The 13,550-nt window shown below is 36.5% G+C and overlaps 1 protein-coding gene across 3 annotated transcripts in view; it reads right to left on the bottom strand.

Moving 5' to 3' along the window:
• Positions 1 to 13,550, bottom strand: part of PIK3CB (phosphatidylinositol-4,5-bisphosphate 3-kinase catalytic subunit beta) — a 187,737-nt gene that overhangs the window by 99,238 nt on the left and 74,949 nt on the right. For all 3 annotated transcript variants that reach the window (XM_045503490.1, XM_045503491.1, XM_045503489.1), the window contains exons 3-4: positions 7,476 to 7,662; positions 1,622 to 1,847 (exon numbers count right to left, since the gene is read on the bottom strand). In XM_045503490.1, the coding sequence (XP_045359446.1) occupies positions 1,622 to 1,847; positions 7,476 to 7,646 (397 nt within the window). In that variant the 5' untranslated portion in view covers positions 7,647 to 7,662. The remainder of the gene's footprint in view (positions 1 to 1,621; positions 1,848 to 7,475; positions 7,663 to 13,550) is intronic.

Raw genomic sequence — 13,550 nt, 5'->3', positions numbered from 1 at the left:
ACCCTAAGAGCATACAGCCTCTTAGAATTCTCTTTCCCTTTCTCTCTGCCCCTCCCCCTGCTCACATGTGTATGTGCTCTCTCTCAAAATAAATAAATAAACTTAAAAAAAAAAATTACAAAAAAAAAAAAAAAAAAAAAAAAAAAAAACACTTTTTGAATACCAGGCTGTCATTCAGTAAATCAACAAGGTTCTGTTCTATGTACTCAGAGGGAAGAGTGTAGTCCCACATTTGTAATCATTAGTTAGCCTGAATTGCTATAGGTCACCATCAAAGAATGCAATCTCACAGGGCATGGTTCTTAGAGGAGATGGCACTAGATTATCTTGAAGATACATATAATCCTAAATGGGATGGTACTATATTATCCTGTAATAGTGAATTTAATCAATACAGAGGCCAATCCAAATCCAACAACCACCAGTCGATATTTTGGTTTTGTATTTAAACTTCAAGTCTCTAAATTAAAATAAAATAAAATAAAATAAAATAAAATAAAATAAAATAAAATAAAATAAATTAAAATAACATAACATAAAATAATATAAAATAACATAAAATACCATAACATAAAATAATGAAATAAAATAAAATAAAGTAAAATAAAATAAAATAAAATAAATAATGAAAACAACCAAAAACTGCTACTCAAAAATAAACAAACAAACAAACTTCAAGTCTCTTCCAGAGTTAACTTCTTACAGGACTTAACTCAAGTTAGTATCTTGTCTAAAGCAGGATACTGATATCCCATTGCCCCTGAGACAGCTATGATCATTACAGCAAGACTGTACCATATTTTCTTTGTTATTCACAATTCTCCCTGGAATTAATTTGCAAAGAAGAACATGGACATAATTTATCTTCACTCACTACAAAAATAACTCTACTTAAAGAAAAATTAAAGGGGCGCCTGGGTGGCGCAGTCGGTTAGGCGTCCGACTTCAGCCAGGTCACGATCTCGCGGTCCGTGAGTTCGAGCCCCGCATCAGGCTCTGGGTTGATGGCTCAGAGCCTGGAGCCTGTTTCCGATTCTGTGCCTCCCTCTCTCTCTGCCCCTCCCCCGTTCATGCTCTGTCTCTCTCTGTCCCAAAAATGAATAAACGTTGAAAAAAAAAATTTAAAAAAAAAAAAAAAAAAAGAAAAATTAAAGAGTAAAATTTGTCAATAATATTGGAATTTATCAATCAGCTTAAAATCTTGGTTGGTATAGAGAGTTGTATATAAATTGTGTTTATACCGCAGAGGCATTTAAAAGAAACAGAGAATGAATGTATCTCTCAGAAAAGGTATCTCTTCTCAAACTACGTGAGACAAAGGAACAACTTTTTTCTTTCCAATCTGCCAAGAAACATTATTTTGCAAATAAAAATAAGTCACTAGAAAAGGATGCAAAAAATATAACCCCTGGGATACTGTGGCAATATCACATTGCTACAGGAATTTATAAACATTTACTCTCAATTTTTATACTTACCTGATCTCAGACTGGTTAACAATTTACAGACAAGCAGTGGTCCTTGGGCCATACTCTACAATGTCTTAGATTATACTTACTACATGTTTATACATATAGCAACAAACATGGTAAGAATTCATACTAGGAAGTACTTAAATTACCTTTTCCTATAAGGACTCCAATTTTTGAGTCTAATTTTTCCCCTGGGTCACAACTTCTTGTCACTAATTTGAGAACTGGAAGAAAAGGTCTGACATCACAGAGCCTTCTTGTTTCATCTTCAAGCTCCTCATATACAGCAGTTTGATTCACACATGCAAACATATAGGAGTCAATTTCCATAAGGAGGTTAAACATTGGGTAATTGTGAACTTGCTTCCATAACATCTGCAGGAAAAAATTAGACACTTTCTGGAACAGAAAAACTTGCTCAAGTGTATAAAAATACATCTACAAAGATACTTACTACAGCACTCTTTGTAAAACTCAAAAACATAGAACAAGCCAAGTGTTTAGCAATAAAGGATTGACTAAATCAATAATAAAGTACTATACATCTGTGAAAATAAAAATAAAAGGTAACATAGGAAACTGTCCAAGATATATTAAGGTTGTTTTTTTTGAAATACCAACTTGTAGTAGAATATGTATACTATTAACCCATTTTTGTAGTTAATGTAATAGTATAATGCACATACATAAGCAAAATCATTAAGTGAGTATCTGCCAGACTCATCAAGAAAGAGAGAGAGAACTCAAAATCAGAAATGAAAGAGAAGTTACAACTGACACCACAGAAATATAAAGGATTATAAGAGACTACTACAAAAAATCATGTGCCAACAAATTTGAAAACCTAGAAATGGATAAATTCCTAGAAACAATCTTCCAACACTGAATCAGAAAGAAGCAGATACTCTAAACAGACTGATTGCCAGTAACAAAATGGAATCAGTAATTTAAAAAAACAAAAAACAAAAAAACCTCCCAAAAGGGGCACCTACATGGCTCAATCAATTAAGTGTCTAACTCTGGATTTCTGCTCAGCTCATGATCTCACAGTTCGTGAGAGCCCCATGTTAGGCTCTGTGCTGGCAGCGCAGCACCTGCTTCTATTCTCTCTCTGCCCCTACTCTGCTCATGCTTGCTCTCTCTCAAAATAAATACATAAACTTAAAAAAAAAAAAAAAAAAACCTTTAAAAAAAATCAAAAGAAAAAAAAACTCCCAACAAACAAAATCCAGAACCAGACGGCTTCACCAGTGAATTCCACCATTCATAAAAGATTTACTATCAATCCTTCTCAAACTCATCTAAAAAAGAAGGAATGCTTCCAAATTCATTCCACAAGGCCAGTATTACCCTGATACCAAAACCAGACAAAGACACTACAAAAAAAGAAAACCACATACCAATATCCCCAATGACCATAGCTGCAAAAATCCTCAACAAAATATTAGCAATGCAAATTCAGCAAGACATTTAAAGGTTTATTCACCACAAGCCCTGAATTCCAAGGATGCAAAGATGGTTCATTATCCACAAATCAATCAATATGACATACCACATTTACAAAAAAAAAAAAAAAAAGATAAAAACCATCTAATCATCTCAGTAGATGCAGAAAAAGCATTTGACAAAATTTCATGATCCTGCATGATAAAAACAAGTGGGAAGAGAGAAAATATACTTCAACATAATAAAGTCATATATGACAAACCCATGGCTAACATCATACTTAATTGTGAAAAGCTGACAGCTTTTCCTCTAAGATCAGAAACAACATAAAAATGTCTACTCTCACCACCTTAACTCAACACACCATACAACAAGTCCCAGTCACAGTAATTAGACAAAAAGAAAAAACATTCAAATTGTTAAGGAAGAAGTGAGGTTGTCACTACTTATAGAAGACATGATACTATATATAGAAAACTCTAAAGATTCCACAAAAAATGATTAGAAATAATAAATGAATTCCATAAAGTTGCAGAATACAAAATTAATATACAGAAACCTGTTGTTTCTGTACACTTGCAGAGAAATTTAAAAACAATGCCATTTATAAGTACATCAAAAAAAAAAAAAAAACCTAGTCTTATGCTAAGTGAAATAAGTCAGAGAAAGATAAATACCGTATGATTTCATATATACATAGAATCTAAAAAACAATAACAGGAGGCTCATAAATACATAGAGCAAACTGGTGGCTGTCAAAGGGGAGGAGCAGAAGGGACAGGTGAAATAGGTGAAGGGGAATACAAGGTACAAAAATACCATTTATAAAATAAGTAACCCAACGAGATGAAAAGCACAGAAGAAAAAACATAGTCAATAAAATTGCAATAACTTTGTATGGTGACAGAAGGTAACTACACTTATCATGGTGAGCATTTCAAAATGTACTTAACTATTGAATCACTAGGTTGTACACCTAAAAGTAATATAATATGTCAACTAGACTTCAATTTTTTTTTATTTTTTTAATGTTTGTTTATTTTTGAGAGAGAGAGACAGAGCGTGAGCAAGGGAGGGGCAGAGAGAGAAGGAGACACAGAATCTGAAGCAGGATCCAGGCTCTGAGCTGTCGGCACAGAGCCTGATGTGGGGCTCACACTCACAAACCATGAGATCATGACCTGAGCTGAAATCAGATGCTTAACCGACTGAGCCACCCAGGTACCACTATACTTCAAATTTTTTTAAGTGAATATCTCTGAAGGCTAAGAATCAATGAAGACATCCATATTTAACATTCTTATGAATATAAATAACATCTAATCAGAAAATAGAAAAAATTTTAACATATGTATTATCACTCCCATACAAAATTTGTACTATTTTTCCTGCATTATTTTCTATTCATCAGGGTTATCTTCATTAATTTGCATTGCTCTATCAGTATAAATAAGCAGAATCTCATATCACTTCCCCCAAGTCTCCTGGATGAGATCATGTAAAAGATCACTATATAAATGACAAGGTGGATGATAAATTTTAACTGCAGCCAGTACAAAAGCCAAAAGCTGAAAATAACAAACTGGGGATAAAACTCATAGCTAATTCTCAGATTCAGTTTTATATATGAAAAAGGAGTGATGGACAACAAAAGAAAAAATAGGGAAACTGGATTTTCATCAAAATTTTACAAAATTCATATATGAATAGACACTAATGTGATAGTGAAAAGGCAAACGAAAGAATGGGAGAAGATGTTTGCAAATTATATATTTGATAAGCGATTAATATTCAGGATAATTGAAGAACTCTTACGGCTCAGTAACAAAAAAAAAGACAAGTGAAAAAAGGTGCAATAGTCTTGAATAGACAATTCTACAAATGGCCATTAAGAAGAAGAAAAGATGCTTGACATCATTAGTCATGAGGTAAATGCAAAGGAAAGCTGCAGTAAGATACCACTTCACAGACATAAAAATGGTTATTATCAAAAACAAACAGGGGCACCTGGATGGCTCAGTCAGTTAAGCATCCAACTTCGGCTCAGGTCATGATCATGTTATTCATGAGTTAGAGCCCCACGTGAGGCTCTGTGCTGACAGCTCAGAGCCTGGAGCCTGCTTCAGATTCTGTGTCTCCCTGGCTCTCTGCCCCCCTCCCCCCCCACCTACTCGCATTCTGTCTCTCTCACTCAAAAACAAATAAACATTAAAAAAAAAAATAGGGGCACCTGGCTGGCTCAGTTGGTTTAAGTGCCCCACTTTGGCTCAGGTCATGATCTCACAATTCATGAGTTCAAGCCCCATGTTGGACTCCGTGCTAGTTCAAGCCCCATGTTGGACTCCGTGCTAACAGCTCAGAGCCTTGAGCCTGCTTCAGATTTTGTGTCTCCTTCTCTCTCTCTGACCCTCCCCTGCTCGTATTCTCTCTCTCAAAACTAAACATAAAAAATTAAAAATTAAAAAAACAAAAACAAAAATTACAACTGTTGGCCAGAATGTGGAGAAACCAGAACATTTGTGTACTGCTAGTGGGGATGAAAAATGGTATCACTGCTGTAGAAAGCTCTTTGGCAGTTCTTTACAAAGTTAAAACAGGGGCGCCTGGGTGGCTTGGTTCCTTAAGTGTCCAACTTCTTTTTTTTTTTTTTTTCAACATTTATTTATTTTTGGGACAGAGAGAGACAGAGCATGAATGGGGGAGGTGCAGAGAGAGAGGGAGACACAGAATCGGAAACAGGCTCCAGGCTCCGAGCCATCAGCCCAGAGCCCGACGCGGGGCTCGAACTCACGGACCGCGAGATCGTGACCTGGCTGAAGTCGGACGCTTAACCGACTGCGCCACCCAGGCGCCCCTTAAGTGTCCAACTTCAACTCAGGTCATGATCTCATGGCTCATGGGTTTGAGCCCCACGTCAGGCTCAGTGCTAACAGCTCAGAGCCTGGATTCTGCTTCAGATTCTGTGTCCATCTCTCTCTGCCCCTCCCCTGCTTGCACTCTGTCTCTCTCTCTCTCAAATATAAATAAACATTAAAAAAATTTTTTCAAGTTAAAAAAGAATTACCATATGATATAAAAACTCCACTTCCAGACATATACCCCAAAAAAATGAAAGCAGGGACTCAAAAAGATATGTATACCAATGTACATAGTAGCATTATTCACAATAGCTAAAAGATAAACAACCAAAATGCCCATCAAAAGATGAACAGATAAAAAAATGTGGTATATCCATACAATGGAACATTACTAAGTCTTAGAAAGGAATGAAATTTCGATTCATTATTATATATGGATGAACTTGAAAATATTATGCTAGGTAGGGGTCCCGGGTGGCTCAGTTAAGCATCTGATTTTTCATTTCAGCTCAGGTCAAGATCTCACTTCATGAGATTGAGTCCCACGTCAGGCTCTGTGCTGGCATTTCAGAGCCTACTTGGGATTCATATACTCTCCCTCTCTCTCAAAATAAATAAACTTAAAAAAAAAAAATAAAAACATAAACATATGTCATAAAAACTTTTTCTTAAAAATATAACCCCTGATTTTCATATTGGGTTCAGCTATTTGGAAAACATTAAAGAGAATGTTTAGAAAATAATTTCATTTACATTTCGTAGTCTTCACAAATCAATAGCACTCATCAATTCACTTCAAAAAATAATCCAACAAAACAAGCAACCCTTGTTATGTAAAAGAATTTGCTTCCAAACTGAGGCTCACCAGAAGGGAGGTGGGGGGGGATGGGTGAAACAGGTGATGGGGCTTAAGGAGTGCACTTATTGTGAGGAGCACAGGGTGTTGTATATAAGTGTTGAATCGCCATATTGCACACCTGAAACTAGTATTACACTGTATGTTAACCACCTGCAATTTAAATAAAAATTTAAAAAAGTGGGGGTGGCGCCTGGGTGGCTCAGTCAGTTAAACGTCCGACTTCGGCTCAGGTCGCGATCTCTGCAGTTGGTGAGTTTGAGGTCCGCATTAGGGCTTTATGCTGGAGCTTGTTTCAGATTCTGTGTCTCCCTCTCTCTCTGTTCCTCCCCTGCTCGCACTCTGTCTCTCTCTCAAAAACAAACGTTAAAAAAAAAAAAAAAAAGACTTTGCTTCAAAGGAGGACACGCCATTCACTAGTGAGGGAAAACTTTTTCCTCCCCATAGTCACCATGAAAAGTAGTGGGGTACGGAGGGAAGAGGAAGGAAGAGACAGTTAAAAAGATTTTAACACAAAACTTTCTTCAACGTCAAATTCCTTTTAATAACCTGAATGAGCATTTAAAACTAACATTTCAAACTAATGTTTAAACGTTTTAAACTAACATTTAAAATCAACGTAAGTTGATTTTTCTTAAATCAGGTATCACATATGGATTAAAAGTGACAGGAAGAATGACTGTTTTATATGTCCACAAAATGCAAGGCAAATATCAAAATCTTTAATATGTAGTGACCCAAAGCTTAATCTTCTCTCAAACTGACCATACGATTTACACAAATAACATTTCCTATAATATAGTAAGTAAGCTACACTGATAAAAATTTTTCCTATTAACATACCTGTTTAATATAGGAAATGGTAGCCTCGCGAGGAACCTCCAACTGAATATAAATCCCAGTGGGCAAAAGGAAATCCACAGGTATGGAGCCATCAGATGCTAACTGTGAATCCACTGCCCAGATGTCAAGGATGTCTGCCATAGCAGGAGGCATTATGAAATTGAAGCACATTCATAACCATGAGGCCCTAGAAATTATTAAGTAAAATGTAGTGAAACAGAAAATTAGCCAAATCTTATATTAAAATATGATAAAGCCCACTAATCCATAATTACTCTTTGGATGTCAATATAGCCAATTACATAACAGGAGGCCAATTAAAGAGTAAGCCACCAGAAATAAATTATTTAAAAACACTTTCAGTTATCACTACATACATTATATACACACACCATACTGACTCAACATAAATTCAATGTACCACATGTGAAAAATGAAAGGTTTAAAGATTACAGGTTTCTAAGAAATTAAGTTAAGAACCATTCAACAAGTGATTCTTGCCAGGTTTTACTTAGATGATATTGGCTTCTTTGGCTGAGTTCTTCTCTGTAAACTTCAATGAAAATAGCAATCAAGAGGGTCTTCTTTCAAAAATAATTTTCTATCAACCTCATGTAAGAAAATGTCATGAACTTGTCATGACCCACCACCTAAGTATTAAAAAGACCAAGTCCCTTAACCCAGCTGGCAAGGTCCTTTGTACCATGTCTCTAGCCTATTTTTCTTTACTTGTCATACTTGTCCTACTAATGAACAGCCCAGGCCTTTGTACCACAAGTATCTTCTGCCCTCCTGCTGTTAGAACTACGTTCATACAAATGTTGACACTCCTGGAATCAAGCCCCTATTCCAATAAATGCACCCCTCAACTGCACCTTGAGGACTTCCTTGAGGGCTTCCTGCAAGGAAGCACAACAATAACAGTGGGAAGAACATAGCACTGAAGTTAATTAAACCAAGATTCAAATCCCATTTATTCAAAGAATGAAATTGTTATGCCAAAAGAGACAATTGCTAACTCAAAGCCATTTTTCAGCATCAAAAGCAATCATGACATCCATGAGTTGAAACACATCAAATATATATAAATGGGTGACTTAATAAGAAGAAACAAATGCTTCACTGATCACCACCAGAGACTGCTAAGACCAACTCACACTATTCTGAAAACTGATAAAGAACCTGAGTGCACCTGGGTGGCTCAGTTGTTTAAGTGACCGACTTCAGCTCAGGTCAAGATCTCACAGTTTTTGAGTTCAAGTCCCGGGTCAGGCTCTGTGCTGACAGCTCAGAGCCTGGAGCCTGCTTCAAATTCTGTGTCTACTCTCTCTCTGCCCCTCCCCAGCTAGCGCGCTTGCTCGCACTCTGTCTCTCTCTCTCAAAAATAAATAAAAGTTAAAAAAGAAATTAATAAAATAAAATAATGGGGAAATAAATCAAACATTTAACCAGCTTGTGCTAAATTATTTCAGGGTAACCAAATAATTGATGAGGGTAATTTTTTTTTCTTAATTATTACAACTTTAGCTCATAAACACAAAAAGAATGATAGAATTAGAAAAACACCACCTTGCAACTTCTAATCAAACAACAAACTGAGGCAATAATGCATAATTAATGGATGCTAAAACAAATTTACAAACTAAAGTGAAAGGATGATGAGGAAATTTACAATGAACATATCAGGTCGACACCATCTAAATCCTAAGAATAATCCAGACATAGGTCTCCTCTTGAATGGAACAGGATTAACCACTACCCATAGGATATACTTGATTTAAAAAAACAAAAAACAGAGGTGCCCCAGTGGCTCAGTCAGATGAGCTTCTGACTTCGGCTCAGGTCATGATCTCACGGTTTGTGAGTTCAGGCCCCCGCGTCAGGCTCTGTGCTGACAGCTTGGAGCCTAGAGCCTGCTTTGGATTCTGTGTCTCCCTCTCTCTCTGCCACTCCCTGCACGTGCTCTCTCTCTCTCAAAAATGGATAAACATTAAAAAAAATTTTAACAAAAAACAAAAAAACTGAACCTGAATTTAATCAAGTCTCTAGATCTGATCTATTTACCAGTTTACAAGAAATAGGGGAAATAGAGAAAGGAGTTAAAGACTTCAAGGAAGCATCAGTCAAGTACAGAATGAATCACCAATAATATAAGCAATAAAAAATAACAAAACAAGCTAATCAATAATAAAAAAAAAAAAGGAAAGAGAATGGTGCAAGGACTGCTAAAGAATAAAAAAACATTTATGAGACAGCCAAATCGAACACTAATTTCACCAAATCATCTATAAAAACCTATCTCTGAAACAAACTGGGAAATTTAAATATGAATTAAATATTAGATTATATTTTAAAGAAATACTGTTACTTTTGCGAGGTGTAATAATGACATGTTGGTAAGGCACCTGGCTGGCTGAGTCAGTGGAACATGTGACTCCTGATCTTGGGGTTGTGAGTTCAAGCCCCACACTGGACACAGAGATTACTTAAAAATGGAATCTTAAAAAAAAAAAAATCCCTCACCTTAAAAAATAGTAATAATGGCATGGTGATTATGTTTCTAATAATCAGTCTGATAATGAGCCAGATAGAAATGCATAACAAAGTATATGCAAGGGTAAAATGACATTATGTTTGGCATCTGCTTTAAATTTCATTTTTTAAAAAAGTGAATGGACAGCTGATTTCAACAGAGGTGTGAAGGTAAGTCAATGAGAAAAAGGACAGTCTGTTCAACAAATAGTGCTGAAATCCAGATATCCATATACTAAGAAAGTGAATCTTAATTCTTATCTCTTACCAAAAGTAAAAATTAGCTCAAAATGGATCATAGGCCTAAATGTAAACTCAAAACTTTAAAACTTCTAGAAGAAAATATAGGAGAGGGGCGCCTGGGTAGCTCAGTTAAGCATCCAACTTCAGCTCAGGTCACCATCTTGCAGTTTGTGAGTACAAGCCCCTCACTGGGCTCTGTGCTGACAGCTAGGAGCCTGGAGCCTGCTTTGGATTCTGTGTCTCCCTCTCCCCCTGCCCCTCCCCCACTTGCACTCTGTCTCTGGTCTCTCAAAAATAAACATTAAATTAAAAAAAAAAAAAAAAACCAAAGAAAAAATATAGGAGAAAATCTTTACCTCGGATTTTGCATACTTCTTAGATATAATACTATAAGCACAATTCATAAAATAAAAAGCTATCAAGCATCATCAAAACTCAAAACTTCTGCCTTTACCCAGATACTGTCTACAACACAAAAAGGCAAGCCCCAGAGTAGGAAAAAATGTTTTCATGTCAATGAAGGATTATATCCTGAAAATATAAAGAACTCTCAACATACAATAATAAGAAAATAAAACTCAGATTTTTTAATTGGCAAAAGATTTGAACAGACACTTCATCAAATATGTATGGATGGTAGGGCTGCCTGGCTGGCTCAGCCAGAGGAGCATGCAACTCTTGATCTCAGGGTTATGAGTCCAAGCCCTACTTTGGGCATAGAAGCTTACTTTAAAAGAGAAAAATATGTATGGAGGGCAAAAGGGTTCAATATTATTTGTCAATACAAATTAAAACCAGAATGTGACACTACCACATACCTAATACAAGGGCTAAAATGAAAAACAAACAAATAAATAAATAGTAAAAATAAAAACCCCAATCACACCAAGTGTTGGCAAGGATACAAAAGAGAGTTCTAACTCTCATAAACTGCTGGTGGGAATGTTAGATAGTATGACTACTTTGGAAAACAGTTTGGCAGTTTCTCAACATGTACCTACCATATGACCCAGTCATCCTACTTCTAAAGCTATGCAAAAAGAAATGAAGGCATATAAACACACGAAAACTTGTACACAATTATTCATAGCGGCCTTATTTATATTGGCAAAAAACTAGAAATGATTCAAATGTCCATCAACAGGTAAATGGATATAAAAAACTGTATATTCATGCAGTGGAATACTATACAGCAGAAAGGGGGGAGCATTACTGAAACATTCAACAATACAAATGAATCTCAACATAATTATGCTGAGTGCAAAAAGCCTGACAATAAGAGTACATGCTATATAATTCCACTTACATAAAACTCTAGAAAATGTAATGCAGTCTATAGTGACGAGGAGGAAGGGTGGGTGGGAGAAATAGGAAGAGAGATTATAAAGGGACATAAGGAAACTCTTGGGAGTGATGGATGTGTTGTTCATTGCCTTGACTTTGGTGATGATTCAAGGGTATGTACATATGTCAAAATGTATCCAACTGTACACTTTAAATACCTGCAGTTTATGGCAATTATACTTCAATAAAGCTTTTTTTTTTTAATTGAGAACAGATTAAACAAGAAAGCAAAATGTTGATACTTATTGAAGCTGGGTGATAAGTACATTACATTACTCCTCTCTTTTTGTGTATACTTGCAATTTTTAATAACAAAAAGATTTTGTTAGGGCATCTAGCTGGCTCAGTCAGTAAGCAGAGTATGTGACTTTTAATCTCAAGGTCATGAGTTCAAGCCCCACACTGGGTACAGAGCTTACTTTAAAAAGAAAAAAGGTCTGGGGCGCCTGGGTGACGCAGTCAGTTAAGCGTCCGACTTCAGCCAGGTCACGATCTCGCGGTCCGGGAGTTCGAGCCCCGCGTCAGGCTCTGGGCTGATGGCTCAGAGCCTGCAGCCTGTTTCCAATTCTGTGTCTCCCTCTCTCTCTGCCCCTCCCCCGTTCATGCTCTGTCTCTCTCTGTCCCAAAAATAAATAAACGTTGAAAAATAAATAAATAAATAAAAAAGAAAAAAGAAAAAGAAAAAAGGTCTTATTAAATCCCATCTACACCACTTACCAGCTATGTGAATTTTAGTAAGTCACTTAAACTTCTGAGCATCCAATAACTAAAAAAAGGGAAAATAATAAAATGTGCCTCCTGGGATCACCATGAAGACTGAAGCAGCTAATGTGTTATAGCCAGACACAGTAGATTATAGTAAATGACAGCTCTCTTCCCTTCCTGAACATCTAGCCTTTACTAATTTCTCTCTGCTAACTGTTACAGCTCATAGACTGAACCCATCACACTGACACTCGTGCAGGCCCTGAGCCTTTCTGATGTGCCAGTCTTGTTTCTGTGGGCAGAGCAGTCCAACAGCTTCATTGTGAGAGCTGGTTCCATCCCTCACTGGCTGAAAGATCTTGGGCAAATCACACACCTTCTCCCTACTATTTAACTTTTTATTTATTTATTTTCAGAGGGGGAGAGAGAGAGAGAGAGAGAGATAGAGAATGCAAGCAGGAGAGGGGGCAGAGACAAAGGGAGACAGAGAACCCCAATAAGCGCTGACAGCGTGGTACCTGAAGAGGGGCTCAAACTCATGAACCGTGAGATTGTGACCTGAACCAAAATCAAGAGTAGGAAGCTCAACAGACTGATCCACCCAGGCACCCCTATCTTCCCCCTGCTTAAGCTCCCTCATCTGTGAAATGGTGAAATCAACAGTAACTACCTTATAGCATAGTTATAAAAACTGAAGAAAGAACACCTGGAACCTAGTAAATCCAATATAAATGTTTGCTGCTAATTACTATTTTTTATTTTTATTCAAAAGCCCTAAGTTCTTTTGAACTGTCAATTATATATTTTCAACTTTTGTTTCCCCAAAAGTGATTAGCACATAGTAGCCATTTAGTAATTCTTTAAGACAAAACATTATTATATCTACTCCTACAATTAAAAAGAAAAAAAAAGCTCACAGGATAATAAAATCTAAAAAAAAATGTCTAGGGACGCCTGGGTAGCTCAGTAAAGTGTCTGACTCTTGACTCCGGCTCAGGTCATGATCTCACAATTTCACTATATCAAGCCCTGCATCAGGCTCATGCTGACAACGTGGAGCCTGCTTGCGATTCTTTCCGTCCTCTCTCTTTCTGTCCCTGATCGCATGCTATCTCTCAAAATAAATAAATAAACTATAAAATAAAATAGCTGAAGGTGAGTACTTACTCTGTGCCAGCATTCCAGCAAGTTCTTTATGTGCATTTCTATATTTTACTCTTACTACCACCCTATGGTAATATTACTACTCCT

This window comes from Leopardus geoffroyi, chromosome C2 (genome assembly GCF_018350155.1).
Source record: "Leopardus geoffroyi isolate Oge1 chromosome C2, O.geoffroyi_Oge1_pat1.0, whole genome shotgun sequence".
Lineage (NCBI taxonomy): Eukaryota > Metazoa > Chordata > Mammalia > Carnivora > Felidae > Leopardus > Leopardus geoffroyi.
Note: the sequence above shows the minus strand (reverse complement) of the source record. Positions and strands in the feature narration are given on the sequence as shown.